The sequence below is a fragment of the Ascaphus truei genome, chromosome 9, assembly GCF_040206685.1.
Source record: "Ascaphus truei isolate aAscTru1 chromosome 9, aAscTru1.hap1, whole genome shotgun sequence".
NCBI lineage: Eukaryota > Metazoa > Chordata > Amphibia > Anura > Ascaphidae > Ascaphus > Ascaphus truei.
This window is the reverse complement of record NC_134491.1, coordinates 8,293,368-8,316,214: the sequence shown is the minus strand read 5'-3', so window position 1 is coordinate 8,316,214 and position 22,847 is coordinate 8,293,368. Positions and strand designations below refer to the sequence as shown.

The 22,847-nt window shown below is 46.5% G+C and overlaps 1 protein-coding gene across 4 annotated transcripts in view; it reads left to right on the top strand.

Annotated features, from left to right (window-relative positions):
- Positions 1 to 22,847, top strand: part of TTC6 (tetratricopeptide repeat domain 6) — a 230,889-nt gene that overhangs the window by 82,835 nt on the left and 125,207 nt on the right. For all 4 annotated transcript variants that reach the window (XM_075613298.1, XM_075613300.1, XM_075613299.1 and 1 more), the window contains 4 exons: positions 5,625 to 6,114; positions 9,874 to 10,003; positions 10,706 to 10,881; positions 12,254 to 12,390. In XM_075613298.1, the coding sequence (XP_075469413.1) occupies positions 5,625 to 6,114; positions 9,874 to 10,003; positions 10,706 to 10,881; positions 12,254 to 12,390 (933 nt within the window). The remainder of the gene's footprint in view (positions 1 to 5,624; positions 6,115 to 9,873; positions 10,004 to 10,705; positions 10,882 to 12,253; positions 12,391 to 22,847) is intronic.

Here is a 22,847-nt window from a genome sequence, read left to right as displayed (position 1 = left end):
GACAAGCTTGGGGTGCTGGATGTGTTCAGTGAGAGATTTTGAAAAAATAAGAATATCATTGAGGTAGACCAGGCCTGCACAACATGCGGCCCGCCGAGACTCCCTGTGCGGCCCGCGATGGCCCCCTCAACCCCCCCCCCCCACTTCCCTTCCTTGGTAGGGAAGGAGTGCGCTCCAGCGGTGTGACACGCTCCCCCCCCCGAGCCCGCTACAGAATAGGGCTGACGCGCTGACACGCCCCCCCCCCCGAGCCCGCTACAGAATAGGGCTGACGCGCTGACACGCTCCCCCCTTCCCCCCCCGAGCCCGCTCCAGTATGATGCGCTAACGCGCTCCCCTCCCTTGAGGTGCTCCACTACAGGGCTGACGTGCTGAGGCTCTCCCAGTCTCCCTCCCCTCCGAGCCCGCTCCTGACACGCTAACGTGCTTTCAGCCCCCCCCAGCCCGCTCCAGCACCAGCAGTTACGGCACTGATGCGCTCCCCCCCCCATCCTCAAGGCTGAGGCCTGCCGCCGCCGCTTCTTCCGCCGCCGCTGCCACAATCAGGTAGGCAAGGGGGGGGGGGGTGATGATGAGGGTGAAAGGGATTGGGGGAGATGACGCAGAAGGGTGCTGGGGTTGATGAAGAGTGCTGGGGGAGCTGAAGGGTGCTGGGGTAGATGAAGGGAGCTGGGGGTGATGAAGGGTGCTGGGGGACATGAATGGTGCTGGTGGACATGAAGGTTGCTCGGAGACATGAAGGGTGCTCGGGGACATGAAGGGTGCTGGGGGAGATGAAGGGTGCTGGGGGAGATGAAGGGAGCTGGGGGAGATGAAGGGAGCTGGGGGAGATGAAGGGAGCTGGGGGAGATGAAGGGAGCTGGGGGAGATGAAGGGAGATGAAGGGAGCTGGGGGAGATGAAGGGAGGTGGGGGAGATGAATGGAGCTGGGGGAGGTGAATGGATCTGGGGGAGATGAATGGAGCTGGGGGAGATGAATGGTGCTGAGGAAGATGAAGGGAGCTGGGGGAGTTGAAGGGAGCTGGGGGAGATGAAGGGAGCTGGGGGAGACGAAGGGAGCTGGGGGAGATGAAGGGAGCTGGGGGAGATGAAGGGAGCTGGGGGAGATGAAGGGAGCTGGGGGAGTTGAAGGGAGCTGGGGGAGATGAAGGGAGCTGGGGGAGATGAAGGGAGCTGGGGGAGATGAATGGTGCTGGGGAGATGAATGGAGCTGGGGAGTTGAAGGGTGCTGGGGGAGATGAATGGAGCTGGGGGAGTTGAAGGGTGCTGGGGGAGAATATGAAGGGTGCTGGGGGAGAATATGAAGGGTGCTGGGGGAGAATATGAAGGGTGATGGGGGAGATGATGAAGGGTGATGGGGGAAATTATATTTTGTTCATTTTTTGTATGTCTGTGGTCTCACCACATAAACCCCATTTTATTCAACAATGTTGTCCTGCCTAGTGGATTAATCCAAGAAGGAATAAAAGGTGTTAAAAGTGCTGGTCTTCTGTGATAGGCTGCAGGAGACAAGTGGGTATAGAGATACTTGACACGCAGCTGGGGAGCAGTGCGCGAGGGAGGCGCGGCACGTTCGTGGCCGCGGACCTATGCTCCGTGGTACGTCTTGAAGAGCTGCGAGTGCGCGCGCACTGTAAACAGAGCAGGGGTGCGCACATGGCTAGAGATTGGAGCGGAAGGTGCAGCAGTGGCAGGTAAGGAGGGAACACGCCGCAGGGGACGTGTTCCCCGATTCCTTACACCATCGTACTTTCAGTGTCTCTTCTGCTAATACCACCTCCTCCTCTATGGATCTCTCTGTGGGGGTACCCCAGGGCTCTGTCCTGGGACCTCTTCTCTTTTCTCTTTACACACTCTCTCTAGGTGACCTAATCACATCTCTTGGGTTCAAATATCACCTCTATGTTGATTACACATAATTTTACTTATCTACCTCTGACCTTACACCTGCTGTACAAACTAAAGTTTCTGAATGTCTCTCTGCTATATCATCCTGGATAGCCCTCCGCCGACTTAAACTCAAAATGGCAAAAACAGAGCTCCTCATACTTCCTCCCAAACCTGGCCCTATTTCCTCCTTCCACATTACAGTTGGAAGTACTATCATTCACCCAGTAGCCCAAGCACGCTGCCTAGGGGTCACACTCGACTCCTCTCACATTCAATTCTCACATTCAAAAGGTAGCAAAAAACTGTAGTTTCTTTCTCCGCAATATTACCAAAATACGCCCTTTCCTCTGTTGCTCAACTGCAAAAACTCTGACTCAGACCCTCATTCTCTCCCATTTCGACTACTGTAACCTCCTGCTGTCTGGGCTTCCCGCCTCTCACCAGTCTCCCCTACAATCTATCTTAAATGCTGTCGCCAGAATCGCTCTTTCCTAGATCTGTCTCAGCGTCTCACCTGCTGAAATCCCACTCCTGGCTTCCGATCAAATCCTGTATCACACACTCAATTCTCCTCCTCACTTTTAAAGCTTTATACTCTTATCCTCCTCCTTACATTTCAGCCCTAATTTCTCGCTATACACCATCCCAACACTTGCGTTCTGTTCAAGGATGTTTTCTCTCTACCCATTTTGTTTCTAAAGCCCTCTCCCACCTTAAACCTTTCTCACTTACTGCCCCACACCTCTGGAATGCCCTTCCCCTCAATATCCGACTGGCACCCTCTCTATCCACCTTTAAAACCCACCTCAAAACACACCTGCTTAAGGAAGCATATGAGTAGCTCTATGGCTGATTATTAACACCTCATACATTAACCTTGGCTCCTTGCAGACGCACTTACCAGAACGCCCTGCTTCTGTCTCTGTACGTTCTTCCTACCAACCAATTAGATTGTAAGCTCTTCGGAGCAGGGACTCCTTTTCCTAAATGTTACTTTTATGTCTGAAGCACTTCTCCCCTTTATGTGTTATTTATATTATTTGTTATTTATATGATTGTCACGTCTATTACTGCTATGAAGCGCTATGTACATTAATTGCGCTATATAAATACAGTACATACATACATACAGGCATACCCCATTTTACGTACACCCGCTTTGCGTACACTCACAAGTACGTACATTTATTTTTAGTTGCACCATACCCCTGTGTACGTACACGTGCTTCGCGAGTACGGACACCAGGGGATGGCGTGCGCATGCGGCGGCGTGCTCATGCGGCGGCGTGCGCATGCGGCGGCGTGCGCAGCTCAACAATCCCGCAACCTCCTTCATGCTTGTCCCTATGGTGCCCCCGATCTCCCCGTTCCCTCTGCCCTCCCCCTCCCATATGTCTCCGTCCCCTCTCCCTTTCCCCTGCACTCCCGCTCCATAAATCAGCAGCTAAACCAGTGATTCCGCCTGCACTCACTGCAGCTCCTGGCTCTGCTTCCTCCGCTCCCCCCTCCTCCCTCCTGTCTGCTGCGAAACTTTGCATGTGATGTGAACTACGGAGCTACAACAGAGCAACAGTGAGGGGGAGGAGATGATCTTCTGCTGCAATCTTTGCTTGTGTGTGTGTGTCTGAGTGTGTGTCTGAGTGACAATGTGTGTATGTGACTGAGTGACAGTGTGTGTGTGTGTGTGTGTGTGACAATGTGTGTGGTGTGTGTGTGTGTATGTGTGTGTGTGTGTGTGTGTGTGTGTGTGTGTGTGTGTGTGTGTGTGTGTGTGTGTGTGTGTGTGTGTGTGTGTGTGTGTGTGTGACTGAGTGACAATGGGTGTGTGTGACTGTGTGTGTGTGTGTGTGTTTGTGTGTGTGTGTGTGTGTGTGTGTGTGTGTGTGTGTGTGTGTGTGTGTGTCTGAGTGACAGTGTGTGACAGTGTGTGACTGAGTGACAGTGTGTGAGACTGTGTGAGTGTGTGTGACAGTGTGTGTGTGACAGTGTGTGTGTGACAGTGTGTGTGTGACAGTGTGTGTGTGACAGTGTGTGTGTGACAGTGTGTGTGTGACAGCGTTTGTGTGTGTGACAGCGTTTGTGTGTGTGACTGAGTGCGTGCGTGTGTGTGTGTGACTGAATGCGTGTGTGTGTGTGACTGAGTGCGTGTGTGTGTGTGTGACTGAGTGCGTGAGTGAGAGTGCGTGACTGACTGAGTGAGAGAGAGTGCGTGACTGAGTCAGAGAGAGTGCGTGACTGAGTGAGAGAGAGTGCGTGACTGAGTTAGAGATAGTGCGTGACTGAGTGAGAGAGAGAGACTGAGTGAGAGAGAGACTGAGTGAGAGAGAGACTGAGTGAGACTGCGAGAAGGAGAAAGAGTTGCTATACAGCACTGTCCCGCGTGCACGCCTCTCACCTCCTTGCTTGCTCCCATTCATTTTATTTGAATAAAGCCTACTGTATTTATTTTGGTTATAAATGCATTATTTACATCAGTTATGCATGTATATGATGATTGCAGTACAGTACATGCATTGTAAAGTGGAAAAAAGGGAGTGCTTCACTTTAAGTACATTTTCACTTTACATACATGCTCCGGTCCCATTGCGTATGTTAAAGCGGGGTATGCCTGTATTCAAATCTCAGAGTATGGCTGCACTCTTTAAAGTGTATAAACACTTACTCTATGTCAAGGGTGGCCAACTCCAGTCTGCAAGGGCCAACAACAGGTCAGGTTTTCAGGATATCCCTGCTTCAGCAGAGGTGGCTCAATCAGTGGTCCAATCATTGAGTGAGACACCTGTGCTGAAGCAGGGATATCCTGAAAACCTAGCCTGTCGGTGGTCCTTGAGGACTAGAGTTGGCCATCCCTGCTCTATGTAGTGATACAAATAGTAAAATACAAATAATTGCCTTAACTCTTAGATGTCCTAATGATGGTGGTCCTTGTGATGCCCAGAGGACGGAATCACTTTTTTTGCTAGGTTCTAGGGTACATACATTACGTTCACAGCTCTCACATAGCTTCTAACGACAGAATGAAAGAGGAGGACTTCCTCTCCCATTTGCAAAGTCAGGTGGTGAGTTGTGACTTTGTGATCACTAGACAAACGATCACATGACCGAATGCCATGGACTTATTGGCCTGCTAAAAGTTAACTTCTTCTGTAGAGATTTTGTGTAATAATTTTTAACAGAGATAGTCAATGTTGTATCTACCTCTCCAATATGAGCAAGCTTGGGAAATGCAGAGTTATGTATATATTACCAACCTGTCATCCTGCCCCCCATCACAATGCTGATCTGGAATCCTCTTCTTGAACATGATTTGGGATGTAGAGATGTAACAGGGTTTATTGCACCCGCTGGCCCGTTATGGTGGTATATTGTGTGATATTATGCTGTATTACTGCCATTGAATCCTATGGAAAATCTGAGATATTCTGCATTATAACGCAATATTCTGCATTCTGATTTGTGAGAGGGTGCAATAACCATGGCTACATCTTAAAATAATAGAAACAAGGAGGGGCACAATTATGGGTCAGTCATTTAGCTATAACTGTACATCCTTGCTTTGATCATGTTACGACTATACATATATAACCATATGAATAAAATGATGCTCGGAAGATACCTTATGGCTCATTCGCCTTCTGCTCTGGAAGCTGTCTTATGGCATATTACCGCTTATTAAATATGGGCCTCAATATTGTTCGAGATTACTTACGCATAACCCTTTCTCTCTTACACAGATCTGTATCGCTTGTAAAACTCCCAGTCTATTTTAAACCATTTTCTGCAGTTCTTCTGAAACGTCCCCGGAGCTGTAGCCTCCCACCAGCACTGGACTTCAGCTGTTTTGCCAAGGAGTATGGAGGGTTGCCTGCTGGTCCAGGGGTTCGGGAGTGGGTGAGAGATATCTGGAACAGATGGTTTGATGAAGTCTTTCCACCTAGCCGGGCGTTAGTGGAGAAGACAGAGCAGTATTTTGATCTGACTAATATAGGCCGCCAGCCTGAGCAAGGCAGCAAGGAGGTCTCGTTGGCAGCACCTCTGGAGTCAGTGCCGCCAGTTCTGGTGGAGGACCCAATGGCATCCGTGGAGGATATGGAGAGTGAGATTGCACGTCTGACAATTCTAGTAGAAGGGCAGGAGGTGTCTTCGGCATTTCACTGCTGCAGAAGAGGTGCACTGAATAGGAAGCTGGGGAAGCTGATACTAGCTCTTCAAGATCTAGATATGGTAAGAAAAGTGAACAGGCTTTGAAGTCTAAGGCCTGGGACATAGTCCCACAGACCCCACTGAGCCGTGCTGAGCCGCGCTGAGCAGATGAACTTACCCCTTTCATCTGTGATCAGTGCAGCTTTAGCAGCTGCTCCTTCACGCTTCCGCATGCGTGCGGAGGCTGAGAAATTCTGAGGAGACAGGCAGGAAGCAGAGGAGCGGTCACGTGACCGCTCACATCCAATGGGAGCGAGGGACTAGCCCCGCCTCCCGCCACGCCTCCGTTCCGCCTTCACCCCACCTCCGATCCCAAAGCGCGCTCACTGCCTCGCCTGCCAGGACACCAAAAAGCTCCAGTTTGAGCAGGCGAGGCAGAGCAGGAGCGCTGATCAGCGCGGTCCGAGGCACCATGCCCGAGGCCTAAGATTTGCTATTTGATGGGCTGTGTCCAGGAGTCTTCATTTTTGAGTCTTTTAGTCTTTAAATGATTACTTTTCCAATAAAAAATGCACAATCACCAAGGGAAGTAGTGTTCAGAATTGAAGGACATATTGTGCAGTTACTAAAGTTACAGTGATGGAAGCAATGCGGTAGCAGTAATTGCAGTTGACCCAACCACTTGTAGAACATCTAAAAGTTGATATCAAAATGTTTGCGTTATTGATATTAACAGTTATCATATGGAAATATCCCATCTTAAAACACACCTCCTTTTGAAGCATATGAGTAGCTCTGTGGAGTGTGCTGCTGTCCTGCGCTCTGAGATAGTGCTGACACAGTGTCCTATCTGTGTATGTATGGTGTTGCCAAAAGGTGAGGGAATTAAGGGTGCAGAGTGTGCCCAGCTGAGGGATGTGGACTCAGAGGTAAGTAAGGTTATCTTACCTCTATAGCTACCCACTCCAATCCGGTAATGCTGTGTCAGGCAATTGTAGTAACACTGGAATGCCGGTCCCGTGGATCCTGGCATCTGCGGGTCTGCAGCGTTCTCAGCAGTGTGTAGATAAGACTCCCACACTCCCTCAGTAGCGCGCCTCCAGGATTCGGTGCATAGACTGAAGATAAAGAGATGAAGGCTCCTGGAGCGGCAGCAAAACAAGGCAATGATAACATTGAATACCCAACCGGTAAAAAAATGTAGGCTTTATTGGTGCTCCTTGACGAAGCGCCCTTGCGGCGTGAAACGCATGGAGGGAGATTTTTGGACTTTGCTCTCTTTTTGCACCAATGAAGCCTACATTTTGTGACCGGTTGGGTATTCAATTTTCTCATTGCCTTGTTTTGCTGTCGCTCCGGAAGCCTTCATCTCTTTATTTCAGTCTGAGTAGCTCTGTGGCTGATACTTTACACCGCATACATTGACCGTGACCTCTTGCAAATGCACTTACCAGCACCTTCCTACTGTCTCTGTACATTTACCAATTAGATTGCGAGCTCTTTGGTACAGGGACTCCTTTTCCTAAGTATCACTTTTATGTCTGAAGCGTGTCTTCCCATTGTTATTTGTATTATTTGTTATTTATATGATTGTCACGTGTATTACAGCTGTGAAGCGCTATGAACATTAATGGTGCTATATAAATAAAGACACATACATACATACAAATATCTCTTAATAAATCACAAGAACGTCATACAATAAAAAGTATATTAAAAAGATAAAAATAACAAATTTACATATTTTAGATTGTAGTTAAATTAATAATAATAATCATCATCATCGTGAAGTATGTGATGAGTGTATAAAATCCTATACTTTAACATTATTAACAAATACATGTACAGCTTAACCCCGCTATAGCGTGGTCCTCGGGGGCCACCCGCGACCACCTCGTTATAAACGGGGTCGCGGAAAAAAATGGCCACCGAAAAAAATAAATAATAATAATTATTTTTTTTCAAGTTTTTTTTTTTTTTCAAGTTTTTTTTTTTTGTGGTGGTACCGTGTCCACTTGAGGGGGAAAGCTGAGAACTCTCCCAGCGTTCCCAGACCCCGTGGGGCAGCGGCAACAGCACTTACCCGGCATCTGGCAGCTCTTCTCCCTGTCTCTGCTTCCTGCTTCTGCTTCCACCTTGCGAGAGCAAGCTCCCTTAAAGAGACAGGGTGTCTCTCTGTGTGTGTGTGTGTGTGTGTGTATTTGACTGTGTGAAACTGTGTGGTAGTCAGTGTGTGTGTGCAGTGTGCTGTGAGTGTGTGCAGTGTGCTGTGAGTGTGTGCAGTGTGCTGTGAGTGTATGCAGTGTGCTGTGAGTATGTGCTATGAGTGTATGCAGTGTGCTGTGCTGTGAGTGTGTGCAGTGTGCTGTGAGTGTGTGTGTGTGCAGTGTGCTGTGAGTGTGTGCAGTGTGCTGTGAGTGTGTGCAGTGTGCTGTGAGTGTATGCAGTGTGCTGTGAGTATGTGCAGTGTGCTGTGAGTGTGTGCGGTGTGCTGTGAGTGTGTGTGGTGTGCTGTGAGTGTGTGCGGTGTGCTGTGAGTGTGTGCAGTGTGCTGTGAGTGTATGCAGTGTGCTGTGAGTGTGCGGTGTGCTGTGAGTGTGTGCGGTGTGCTGTGAGTGTGTGCAGTGTGCTGTGAGTGTGTGCAGTGTGCTGTGAGTGTGTGCAGTGTGCTGTGAGTGTGTGCAGTGTGCTGTGAGTGTGTGCTGTGAGTGTGTGCAGTGTGCTGTGAGTGTGTGCAGTGTGCTGTGAGTGTATGCAGTGTGTGTGCAAAAAAAAAAAACTTTACATTTTTTTTTTTTTAAATTTGGGGTCCACGCTCAAACCGCGTTATAAGCGGATCGCGCTATAACAGGGTTGAGCTGTATTGTTTGTTATCCTACTAGTATTCAATAAGAATAGAAAAACCTTATGATTTGTTAATGACGCAGTCCCATGGAGCAAAACTAAAATTGAAATAATATGAAAACCGTAAGCAATATAGCACATTATGTACCATTTTTAATGGCTGGTTTATAAATTAGGGCTAAAAGGTGTTATTGTGAAAAGTTAAATAACGAATACAACAGAATATACAATGCATACTGCTTTTGTGAAGCACTTGTTAATAAAAAAACCTCTCATCTAAGGCTGCGTTTATAGTGCCGGCGACGGCAACACGACTGATGACGTCACCCGTCGCCACTAGCGAAAGTTACACTTTAATTTTAAGCGACGTCGCTGGCGACAAGGCCAGTGACATCACGAAGGGGGCGGGCAGCACTCCCTGATTGGTTTAGAGACAGTCACATGTGGCGACTGTCTCTACAAAAAATCAAATTTACCCGGCTTCAAAAATTTCCGTGCTCCGTCGCCGTCGCGCCTACTATAAGCACTTGTGACTGAGTCAATGGATTTGTTTTGGAGCGACGTCAGGGGCGCCGTCGCCAGGCACTATAAGCGCAGCCTAACTTAGAAAAGCAGCAAAGATTCAAAAGATGCGATGATCAGGGCCTTGTTATCATATTCATCATTGTGGCTCTCTTTAATCGGCCCGTTTTTTTACCTAATGTTTTCTTAAACAACAATAGTGTAAAAATGGCAGCAGCACATTTGCTGAGAAGTGTATCTCCCAAAGCATCACAGTATTCCGAGCACACTCCTTATTCGTTTGCAAGTAATTTATTCACCGAAATAAAAGAAAAGATGTTGCAAGTCTTTATCAGATCAACTTTGTAAACTTGGCAAATTCATTTGCACATCTTTGTGCACCCAGTTTTTCAGATGAGTGTAACTTTGATAAATAAACCCATGTGCATGTACCACGCTGCCTGTGATACGTGCATTATTTAATCGTCTTCACAGGCTATAAAACATGAACCACTGCTGCTAGATGCATATTGGCACAGACATTTAATTTACCTTCTGCAAGGGAAGACAAGCGAGGCTTTGGATGACCTGAACATCATTGTTAAATTCAACAAAACCCATGCAGGTAACTTTGCTGCACTGTCCTGTTCTTGTTTTGGCTGCAACTGGAAATGCAGATATGTTCCTTTTTCAACATGCCTCTTGACATTTGTGATATTTTTTCCTGTTCTGTGTAAGTAACATTTGTATATGTTTGTCATCTTCTCGAGCTGACAACCTCTATACCTGTATTCTGCTCCCATGCTGGCTGCCCCATCTCATGTTTTCGGTAACCCAGTTAGACGTTTCTGTACAAGTTCTGTTGTGGTGTAAGTAATTGTGTATCCTGGTGAGTAATTATATGTACACTTGCACACAGATATATCTTTCTTAGTAACTCCTGCATGTAAGAGGATATGTATCAGGTGTGGCAAACTGGAGCATTGTTCCAAAACTGTCGCAGACTTCATAGCTGCATCAATGTGTCAATGTGCTTGCTCCATTTTTTGTTCTAATTTGCTCTACTTGCACCATGAGCTTTTGGGGGAGTTGTTATAGCAGGAGTTAGGGTGGGAAGAGAGTCAGTGCAATATTGAGATGTATCAAAAGTTGTGCCGTTTTCTTTTCTCTTTTCGCCATGTTCTGCTTCAAAGATCTACGCTGATTGTAAGAAGAAGGATTTGAAATGTTCATATGTTGCTTCCTACAAATTGATGCAGATGTCAATTTTGATACATTTCCACCATGGTATTCATGACCCACAGCATCTGCTTTTCTTACCTTACAGATGCTTACCTGTCCAAGGCTGAAATCTATAAACAGAAGAAGGATTTCACCTTGTCCATTCTGAACTACACCCAAGCTCTTAAATGTCGTCCCACTGACGATGACACATATTTCCGCCGAGCACAGGTGTACGAGTCACGGGACGAGGTTATACTTGCTATGGATGACTATGCACAGGTGCAGTTATCTTACCTTTGTGTGTTCACTCATTCTTTTTACATCAGGGGCTGCAACCAGATAAAACTTCTACTGCGTCTTTATTTTCATACTTATAGTATACATTTTACTGATCTGATTTATAACCGTTTTTTATGAATAGATTATGGTATTAACACACTATTTGTGTGTCAAATTAAATGGGGATAATATTTGGGTAGATCACAATGCTTAATTGCAATTCTCAGACGTCCTCATCGCTGTAAGCAGAGGTGCATGTTTGTGATTGGTCAGGGTCACCACACAACACAGATTCTAAGTCTCAAAGGTGAAAAACTGACAAAAAGTGCAAAATCAGTACCTTCTTATTTAACAAAGAAAAGGGAACTACAGTGGTGGGCAACCTATCGCCCTGGGGTTTAATGTGTCCATTGTTGTCAAGCAGTGGTCCTCTCCAACCTGCACTACTCTACCCACTGGATTGAAGAAAAATCTAAAGACTCCATTAGCTTACATCCATGACTGGATCTTTCCAAGTAATGGAACAGGATCTTTTCCCCAAAATGCAGACATATCTTTGTTTTTTAAGAGCAAGTCAGCGGGCCAAGTGTTGTCAGATACTTGCTCACAACATGTAAATGGGTTATGTCTGCATAATGGAGAAGAGACTGTTTTTGGAACTCCTGCGTACCAACATCAAGCAATCAACAGCGCACTAAATGACAGACCTGTGGGGGCTTGTCCTGAGTGGCACCAAACCAGCATTAGCCCCAATGGTTTTTATAGATTTCTCTTCTGCCATTTGTATTTTAAGTATAGGCGGCTTCTTACCTTATTACTTATATTAACCTTTGTGCTACTTAGAAAAGGATTGCGCTCTGTCTCATATGTTATCTTTTCTCTCAAGTTGACATCTTATTTTAAAGTGTACTAAGAGCATTGATGTTTTAAGAGGATACATCTGTGGGATTTATGCCTTTTCTTTTTTTACCAGAATCTGTCACTTGTTAAAATTTTTAACAGATTTTTTGAAGTTAGTATGTAAGGAGCGCAATTTGTAATTCCAGAGGAACAAAAGGCGCCAAATCTTTCATTATAGCACGGTTTAAGGTAGCCAATTAGATTGTTAAATTGTATACAATAGGTTGTTTTTGACTCGTTACATGTGGTGGCATTTTTAAGGATTTTTTTTTTACTATGAGGTGACTAAATAATATATATATTTTTTAAATACATAATTTGACTTTATTTTTATTGGTCTTCTATTGCTTCTCTGTTTTTTTTTATACCAATCTTAATCATTTTCTTCTTTTTAAATATTCAATGTCTTCTTCCAACAAATGTATGATGACTGAGGCATGAACTAAATTGAACTTTTATCTCTTCTATGTAGTGTTTTTCCATCAACCCAAGCCGGACAGATGCCATTATGAAGCATGGCCTGTACTATTTTGAGCATTGTAACTGGAACGGAGCTGTGCAAGATTTCTCTGCTCTCATCAAGCAAGACTTTCACAATGTAGAGGCCAGGTAGGTTCATTATTCTGAATCCACTTAAACAGGCAACTCCTTCTAAGACCAAAGTTCACTAATGGCATTTACAAGTTTAAGTTACATCTGGGGGATTGATGCCTTTATTTTACCCAAATCTGAACCTATGAGTATGATTTTTGTTAATGTTATTATGTAAGCATGGGGAACTCTGAGTCGGAGAGATGTTTGATTTCTTTTTGTTTGATGTCAGTGTGTTTAACAAGAGTTTGTACAGCCAGAGCCCCCCCCCCCCCCACTTTCATTTTTGGCTCTATGATAAGCACTGGTTGCGACAAGGGTAAAAACACTTGATTGTCAAACAATCCCCCATTCCAAAGCCCCTAAGAAAAACATAAGGCAATACATTTCAAGGGGGAACAAAAGCAAATCGTAGTTAGATTGGTTTAACCCTGTGAGTGCCGGAGGGGCCACAGCTTCTAAGTGCCACAGCCCCTCCGTCACATTGCGAGCGATCACATAATTGTGACGTCACTGATGATGGCAATGGAAGAAGAGGAGGCTCCTCGGAGTTGCACTTTAAAAAGTTTTATGGCTCATTTGTTTTCAGTACTATAGCAATAATACTTGGTCATAATATACAACAAAACTATATTACATTATTTTCAGTACAAATTATAGAACTATATTATTCATCATCCATAATAATGAGGTTTACAAAACAGAGTAAGGGCCTCATGCAGAGAGCAGCGCTAACAGGGAAAGCGGCATGTTTTGCCGAATTCTGCCTTTAGAAAGGCAGATAATGGCGAGTTTTAAAAAAAGCGCCATTTTTTTTTTTTTTCCTGAAACTCGCCGCGCGGCTGGAGAGAACCTAATCTCTCCAGTGTTTAAAACGGCCGTATTCAGAGAGCCGCGAACGCCATCTAGTGGCTGTTCGCGCCAAAAAAATGGCGAGATTTTCAACATTTTGCTTCTCCACCAAGCAGCTGGCGCTCGGCGGCCGGTGGGGGAGAAAAAAAAAAAACTCGATTTTTTTCCCACTATTTTCAACAGCGCTCATAGCGCTGGTTGAAACTCTCCATATTCAGAAAGGATTCTAAATGCAGTTTTATGCCCTTTCTGCATAAGGAGAAAAAAACTCTCCATTAAAGCTACATTTTATTCCCCTCTCCAATTTTAAATAGCGCTGCTCTCTGCATGAGGCCCTAAGTGTCACATTCGTTTTTTTTTTTAATGGTAAAAAATATATTTGCAAACATATGTTCAATATATGCCTTTCCATTCTCACAAAACAGTGAGGACACCGCTGTCAATGTTCCAAACTGACAAACGGGTTCAATAAGTAGTTTATTGCAAAGTATGATCATACTCATTCAAAAGTCTATAAGACTCTCTGCCAGTGAGTGTCCAAGCAGGATTTTTATACATGTAATTTCCTTTGTCTAAAATGTGTTACTAGGCAGATTATACTAACCACTCATTAATTCTTCAACCAATCATTTTACAACTCATTAAACCTGGTTAGAACTGGCCTAAAACATCTCTGAATAGGTACCTGGTACACACTTTCACTAGGAATGTGGGCGTAAACTACAGTCACAGTCGCAAATCTACTTAGGAGCGAAACCCCATCTACACCAGACAGACATTCTTACACACAAAATTGATAACAGATTTTACAAAATGGAAACTGAACATTGCTTTCAATCCTTCTCCAGAGACCCACTGTAACAGGGGACTTATCCCTGTTCACAAATGTGCCTCTAATCCAGCAGTGTGGTGGTTAACTGCTGGTAGGCAATTAACTAACACCACCTGGCTGATTGCAGGTGGTAGATAAAGCCTGCCTTTGAGACAGGAAAAGAGACTCCTTAGCTCACACCTGAGCTGAACTAGGAGACAGAGCAGAGATTCCTTAGGCTAAGGCCCCGCTCCCTCCGTCAGCGCTCCCGCACTGCAGACAGGCGGGGCGCTGACATACACAGACCGCGATATGCGGTCTGTAGGGAGCGGGAGCGGGAGTGGGAGGCTTGAGCGGAGGGACCCGATACTCTTCCCCCCCTCCCTCCCTCCACGGGCTTGGGCTGGAGCTGCTGATGGAAGTAATAATAAGCAACACACACACACACACTCATACACGCACTCAGGCACACACATACACAAACACAGATAGGACTCCGACACACACACAAACAGGCACTGACGCTGCTTTCCCTCCACACTCCTCCCCGCTCCCCGAAGCCTCTCCTCCTCCCGAAGCCTCCCCTCCTCATTGGCTCACAGCCACACCACGTGACGCGTCGAAGCTAGGGATTACAATTCTCTTGTATCCCCTAGCGGCTGACGCGTCACAGCGTGTAGTGAGCTGTGCAGCCAGGAGGGACCGGGACCGGCTCGGGAGGATTCCCCTGCTGGTGGGGAAAGCCCGTGCAGCCGCCCGCGCCACCGGGCGCAGCGGGTCCCAGCCCTAAGTCCACAACTGAGCTGAACCAAGGAAGGACAGATGTCTTGAGCGACAAGCTGACCACAAGACAAAGGGGACAAGATTCTAACTTGGAGCCCGGAGATTGCCTTAGCACACACGGGTGCGGATCCAAGAGAGCAGAGAAGCTTCCCCTACAGCAGCCCAGCTAACACATAAGACTTTAAGTATAAGACTATTATCTATGTCTATGTGTATTGATAAATGTCTCCATGATTTGGGGCTGGTAAATAGCTTAGCTAACCAACCCAGTCAGAGAGGGCTGAGCTACATGTATAGATAGTCTCCAAAGCAGAGATAGGTTTTTTGTTTGGCTTATTCTCTTATGTTGATTTTTGCTGTGTTTAAAGCGACAGGCACAATAAAGCCTTGTTATAATTTCACCTTAAAACAGTCTCCAGTGTGTACCGCTGCACATGTCCTCCTACACCCACCCAGTCCATTTCAGTAATATATCTACAGTATCTTCATTTCAGCAATTTTACTTCATCACTGCCATCCTTCCTACGGGAACTGCATGTGCCCCTGAATTGTTCCGTTTCCCCTGAAATACAGGACAATTATGTTCCCGACAAACCTTTCAGGAACAATGGGACAATACATTGAAAAAAGGGAGAATCCCATACATACGGGACGTCTGACCACTCTAGGTGCATTCCAAGTTGAATACATAGATTTCTCAACATTACTGAGGAGCAGGGGGTCTCTGGTACAAAACTGCACTAATTTCAGCTTACGGACCCCCCTTCTTACTGAGATACTTACTGGTGAAAGTACCGCCGGTTCCTCCCCACCAGGGCAAACATAATGGAGGTTTAAATCTCCCACTTGACTCTGGTCAATATGAAGCATTCCTATTCGCCCCCATGTTACGGTGGATTAAACAACCAAGAAGAAGTAATATATATATATATATATATATATATATATATATATATTTTTTATTTTTTTTAAAGCAGAAAATAGCCGTGTTTGTCCAGTTGCAATAGTGCAGAATAAATGAGTTCTTCAGTATTAGGTGATACCTTTTTTTATTGGACTAACAATTTGTGTCATAGGACAAGCTTTCGAGAGTTCTCCCCTCCTTCAGGTCAAGCAATACTGATATACACAGGAATCTATGGCTAAAACAGAGTAGAGAGGAAAAAAAAATCAGATATGTACTGTAGATAAGGTAGGGTGTTAAAAGTGTTTGAAGCCAGGGGAGGGTGACAAGGAAAGGTGTGGAGGGGGAGGGATGCTGTGGGGGCGGAGGGAGAGAGAAAGTGTGGATGAGAATAGAGGCAAGCAGGATAATTACAAACAATTTTGATAGGGTGTGAGAAAACCCATGTCCGCTTTAAGTCCTTTGGTTTTGGTGTCAAAGAGTCTTATCATTCTGAGTTCAAATGTTTTCCGTTTTGGGTACGTTTAAACATTCCATTGAGGATTTTGATTTTTAAATCATTTACGGAATAATCTGGTTGTGAGAAATGATGTCCCACAGGTGAGCAGTATCTTCCTTCTTCGTGATGGAGTATGGAGTGTCTGTGCATATTCATTCTGCCTTTGTGAGGATTCGCCGTTCCGGCGTTCAGGGACCATCTCCTCATCCTGGCCCTTCGGTCACAGACACTCAAATTGCGCAGCCCTCCGGTTCTGTGACGCGCGTGCGCGGACCCTGCACAGTCTGTTCCGCCCTCTGCGGCCTCTAATCCCGTCCCTCACATGGCTGTACGTCGTGGGCGCTCGTCTAGTCTCCCCGCTGATGCGCGCGGTAGGCTCCGTCCCCGCTCTGTTGTTAAACAACACCAGCATGGCAGTGACGCGCGTTCCAGACTCTGCCCCCGCTCTGATGTCTCTAGGAACCGGCGTGGGAGTATCACACACTCCAAGTCCCGCCCGCTGAACCCTGTGACACGTGCGGGCTGCAAGCAACCTCCTACCTGATCGGCTGCATCATTGGACACACCTGTAGTTACCAGCAGCCTATGACGATTCACTTCCTGGTTCCGCCCCTGCTTGCTATTGGAGCCTCCTCCTATATATAGCCTGCACTTTCAGCTTACTTTGCTGAGCATAGTCAGTGTGACGCCGTGCCTTGCTGCATTCTGTTGCTGATACCTTGTTTTGCCTTGTCTGCCTGATTAACCCTTTGTTGCTTGAACCCTGCTAGTTTCTTGGACTCCGCTTCTCTCCGCTCCTGACCTTGGCAAAGTACTCAGACGATCTGCTCTTCTTCAATCCTGACCTTGGCAAAGTACCCCAACGATCCGCTATTCTCCAATCCTGACCTGGCAAGTATATACGACTACTCTGCACTCTATAACCCTGATCCAGCTTGCACAACCAATCTACATCCTAGACGCGCCCGCGTGGCTGTGGGTTGGCGTTTCTCAATTCCCTACCTCAGCACCGCGGTTGCGCTTCATTTGTAGTGAGCTACGTGTTACAGTATGCTCAGCCACACAAACTTCGACCCCGCTGAGGTAGGAAGAGTTCTGAGCACGCATGCCAACGTTTTGTCTAGCATTGAGGAAAGACTTACATATTATGACCATCATATACAAACTATCCAGGAGAATTTTAAAACTTTCACTCTCTCTGTACATAAATCCCGGCCTGTTCCTAGTTCTGCCACTCCTGGGGAAGTTATGTCCATTCCTCATTCCTTCCACGAACCCCGGTTACCTACGCCCAACCGTTATGGAGGGGACCCCCAAGAATGTCGGGGGTTCCTGAATCAATGCTTCATTCAATTTGAGATAAACTCCTCCCGCTTCACCTCTCCACGCGTCAAGGTGGCGTAAATTATTTCTCTCCTCACAGATGACGCACTTGCCTGGGCTTCTCCTATCTGGGAACGAAGGTCTGATCTCACTCAGGACATCGGAGCCTTTACCGGGGAGTTCCGTAGGGTGTTCGACACCTGGCCGCAAGGTATCTGCTGCTTCTACCCTTTTCTATATATCCCAAGGTAATCGTCCTGAGGCAAAATATGCACTTGAGTTTAGAACCGTGGCTGCAGAGACGGATTGGAATAATGAATCTTTGCCTGCTGCATTCTGGCGGGGCCTCTCTGAAACCCTAGAGGACGAATTGGCGACTTTCAACCGTCCCACGGATCTGGAGGATCTTATCACCATCTGCATCAGAGTGGACCACCGTCTTCAGGAAAGGAAAGCAGAGAGAGTACACCACAGATCATCCTCATCCAGAATCACTCCGGTCCAGGTGAGCATGACAGAATTTCCTTCAATAGATACTTCTGAACCCATGCAACTGGGAGGTACGAGTCTCTCCAAATCAGAGAAACAACGTCGCCTGATTGCGGGTCTGTGTCTATATTGCGGACAACCTGGACACCTGGCCTACTTTTGTCCCAATAAGCCAGGAAAATGCGAAATTCCCATGAGAATTATTGGAGTCTCACTGGGAACCATTTCTCTCTCTCCTATTTCTGTTGATAACCCTTCTAGAATCCTTCTTCCCATCCCTCTCTCTGGGAATGGGTTTCGTGTTTCCACCCAGGCCTTTCTCGATTCCGGCTCTGGAGGCAACTTTATAGATCAAGGCTTTGCTGAACGTCACAATATCCCCCTCATACCTAGAAAGAAACCGATTGGACTTGAGGCCATTGATGGAAGACCGCTTCAGCCAGCCTTTATTTTACTGGAGACACAGGTACTTCATCTCAAGAAAGGTACTGATCACATGGAGGATATCCAATTTAATGTGATTCATACGCCTTCCGTAGCAGTAATCCTTGGCCTTCCCTGGTTACAGATTCATAATCCTCAGGTGGATTGGCTAAATAAGGATCCCATTCAATGGAGCTCTTTTTGTACCAAGAACTGTATCATTAAAACCAGTAGCATTTGTGTACGGCCGAGGCAAAGGAAAGGGTACTTTTGCCTGAGGAGTATGCCGAGTTCAGCGACGTCTTCGATAAAGTTAAGTCTGAGGTATTACCCCCACATCATCGGTACGATTGCCCCATTGAACTAGTCCCGGATTCTTCTCCCCCCAGAGGGGCTTCCTACCCTTTGTCCATGCCTGAGACCAAGGCCATGCGAGAGTATATTACTGAGAATCTCCAGAAAGGTTTCATACGTAACTCTACTTCTCCTGCGGGTGCCGGTTTCTTCTTCGTAAAGAAAAAAGATGGTTCTTTACGCCCTTGTATCGACTACCGGGGTCTCAATAAAATCACCATTAAGAATTGTTACCCTCTTCCTCTTATATCTGAGCTCTTCGATCGCCTACAAGGCGCCAATATCTTCTCTAAGTTGGATCTACGTGGAGCCTACAACCTCATCAGGATTCGCCAGGGTGATGAGTGGAAAACTGCTTTTAACACCAGAGATGGACATTACGAGTACTTAGTCATGCCATTCGGTCTGTATAATGCCCCAGCTGTGTTTCAAGATTTTGTCAACGAAATCTTTCGGGACCTTCTCAATTTTTTTGTGATCATTTATTTAGATGACATTCTGATTTTCTCCAAATCCAAACAAGAACATGTGTCCCATGTAAAGCAGGCACTTCTTCGCCTACGAGAAAACCGACTCTTCGCCAAACTCGAAGTGTTAATTTCACCAAGCCTCCACCGTTTTCCTTGGATACATTAGCTCCAACACTGGACTTACTATGGATCCTGCTAATGTCAAAGCGGTACTGGATTGGCCTCAACCCACCACTCTCAAAGCCATTCAACGGTTCCTCAGATTTTCGAACTATTATCGTAGATTTATCCAGAACTATTCTTAATTGGTAGCTCCTATTACTGAAGTGGTGATCATTGGGAAGCGCAAACATGTGAAGACAGAAAATAATATTCTGATAGTGCAATATTGTTTAAATAATAAAAGTGAGGATGTCTTCTATATATAGAATACTCACAAATGTGAGGATGGATGTGTGTATGTAATGGTATCTTTAGGTGATGATCTGCCAGCTGCGGTGGAGATGGGTGTCTGCCTCAATAGAAGTATGCGCTCTGGTAACCTTTAGTAATGAACAAAAGAACCGGGCATAGTGCAGACTGTATAAAATTTATGAAAGGTAAGTATAATGCAATACACTCACATGTGTAACACAAATGGTACGGAGAGGGTTAGGGTGATAGGTGCGTGGTCTGACTAGGTGATTGGACCGATATCTGACCTTGAGGCGGCCTCTAGGACATTCTTGGTTACCAGAAAGTAGTCTATACGGGAATAGGTCTGGTGAGGTGCCTAGTAAAAGGTATAGTCCCGCTGGCCCTGATGTTGGGATCTCCAGATAGCCACCAATGAGAAATCATTGATTATCCCCCTGAACCTTTTCCCAATCTGATGGGAGTGGGCTGTATGGGGACGGCCCGTTGCGGATGATTTGGAAGGAGGTGGGGGGGAGCAGGGTAAATAAACAGTCTCTTTTTTTTTTGCGTGACTGTTATTCACATCAAACAGAAATTTCTATTTCGGCAAACCTTATAACGAAGATTGTATATTACAACAGGTTTGATTCAGGCTTATTTTCCAACCGTACATTCTGCCAGAATTGTGTACTGTAGCCGGATTGGTGTAAATCTGGATACAGCCTTTTGGAGAGGGGGGGGGGGAAGGAGGGGAGTAGGATGAGTGAGGGGGGGAGGAGGGCAGGGGAGGGGGGAAGGAGGGGGGGAAAGAGGGAGGGGGGGAAAGAGGGAGGGGGGGAAAGAGGGAGGGGGGGAGGAGGGGGGGAAAGAGGGAGGGGGGGAAAGAGGGAGGGGGGGAAGAGGGGAGGGGGGGGGAGAGGGAGGGGGGAAAGGGTTGTCACCCACAGTAACTTTTGTAATATATAAATTGAATGGTTAGATCCAGAGGGCAAACTAACATAATCCTGTATTTTCCCTGTGCATTTTCAGCTAAAGGGTCATCCTGGGAGGGCCGAGACCAATTGAGCAGGGACGCATCACAAAAGGGTCTTCAGCTGAGCTATTGTGAATGATATGGGGCTGGTAGTGCTCATACCTTTTAGCTTGGGGACTCATAGGATAATACAAGGCATCTGACTCTTTTTTACTGCCTGGGTTGGGCAACTAGAGGGCCTCCATAGTCTCTCTATAGGGCAGCCGAGTCAGTGAAGTTCACGTTTCTCTACCCAGTGGGGGCGAGATGGGGGAAACATAGGCATATCTCTGTTCGAAACGAGTGGTTCCCTACTATGGCGCGAGGGAAGGGACGGGTTCCCATCCTCCCCTCCCCACACAACCCAAACACCCCACAGACCGCTCGTAGAAACTGGCGTTCGTCAGCAGGGGGTGTCCCTCTGATGCTTCCTCCAGAGGGGTCTTCCGTGGAGGATTCAATACCTCAGGTGCCACACCAAAACCAAACAGCCCACCCCTCTCCCCCTCCAAAATCGCCGATCAGGTAAGCGGCATGAACCATCTCACAGCTTCAACTCCCTCCACTGCAGGTGGTCGTTCTCCTGGGCAGGGGTAATCCTCCAACTTGCAACGGGGTGTAGCTCAGCAGGGTTCTCTTCAGCTTTTCACAGCTGGATCTTGGCGATATCTTTCCATAACAGCTTACTAGGGAGAGGGATTTCGGCAACGGCCAATCGGGTCGGGGTAAGAACTTGATCACTTTTGTTTGGCTTGTTGGAGCGCAGCGATTCTCTCCGATGTTCTAGCGGGGCCACTGTCAGACTCTTCGTCTCGCGCAGCCGGCGGGGTCTCCAAATTTTTATGGGACGGTGAGAAGAACTTAGACACTACTTGGTTTCCTGCTTTCCTTCCTTTATTTGCTGCTGATGCCATCTTCAGCTGTTTTAATAGCCCAAAAACGTTGAAAATTTTCGAGGGGAAAAGTGCTATTTTACACTATTATACGAACGGGTTCCCTATATATATATAACCATGTTAAAAATGGTTTTTGAGGCAAAAAGTGACACTGTGTGCTCATTTGCATGTCATTTCCCAGAATCCCTTGCTGCAGTGGAAGTGCTGTATGCTGGGTGATGATGGGGAAAGGCGGGGTTGCAGACCTGCCTAAGACATGCAGATGAGCATACAATTATATTTGCATATTTGCTTTCCTGTGGAGGGTTTTTGTCACTTTTTTTACTCACCATAACTTAACTCAGTATTATGGTATATGTATATGTATATATATATATTCTGTAGGGGAAACTGCTCCTTCCTTTTTCTTTCTCATCATATGCCATACTGTCACACTGGCAGCATGCTGACAATGTGACCGTGTCAAAGACAAAATAATAATCCATGAGACAAACATTGAACATATTTAGACACGGGCTCTTTTTCAGCATGCTGTGATGTCAGGGAAGACTCTGAGAGGCTAAGGCCGGGATTATACTGCATGCTCAAGCGCGCAACCGTGTTAAGTCATGCGCGCCGCGAAAGGTGCACTGCAGGCAGGAGGCGACAGGGAGGCATGGTGAAGGCGTGGCCGTGACGTAACGTGTACGGTTCACCCACATTGCCTGAACCGCTCACGTGACGACGTGGCTGTCGCGCTCAAAAAACAAATTGATTTGTCTCTTCAGGATTCAGCCTCTCCGTCGTGCATCCGCGCGGTCATGCGCACAATGCACAGATTAATTGGAATCAAGGTATTTGTTTGCCATCGCCGGCACTATAATCGCGGCCTTATTCACTAAAGTGCGATCGGCACCAACGCTCAGAAACTCCCATTGATGCAAGTGCGAGTGTCGAATCGTCATTATTGCACTTTATTGAATACGCCATTAGGTGTCATTCGTATCTGTGGGACTCTTCTTCCCTGACATAGCGAAGCGGCTTCACTGCACATTAAATAAAGGCCAGAAAATTACCTAACTGAGTACTTTAACTTTATCTCATATCTATTACAAAGGTGATGTGGTCCAGGTATTATCAACATTTTCATTGCTACCTTGGGAGAATATGATAAATGACACTTGCAGTAGTCTGTATCACTAGAGCAGGGGTGGCAAGCTCCGGTCCGCAAGGGCCACCAAAAGTCAGTCTTCAACTGAGCCACTGATTTAGCCACCTATGCTG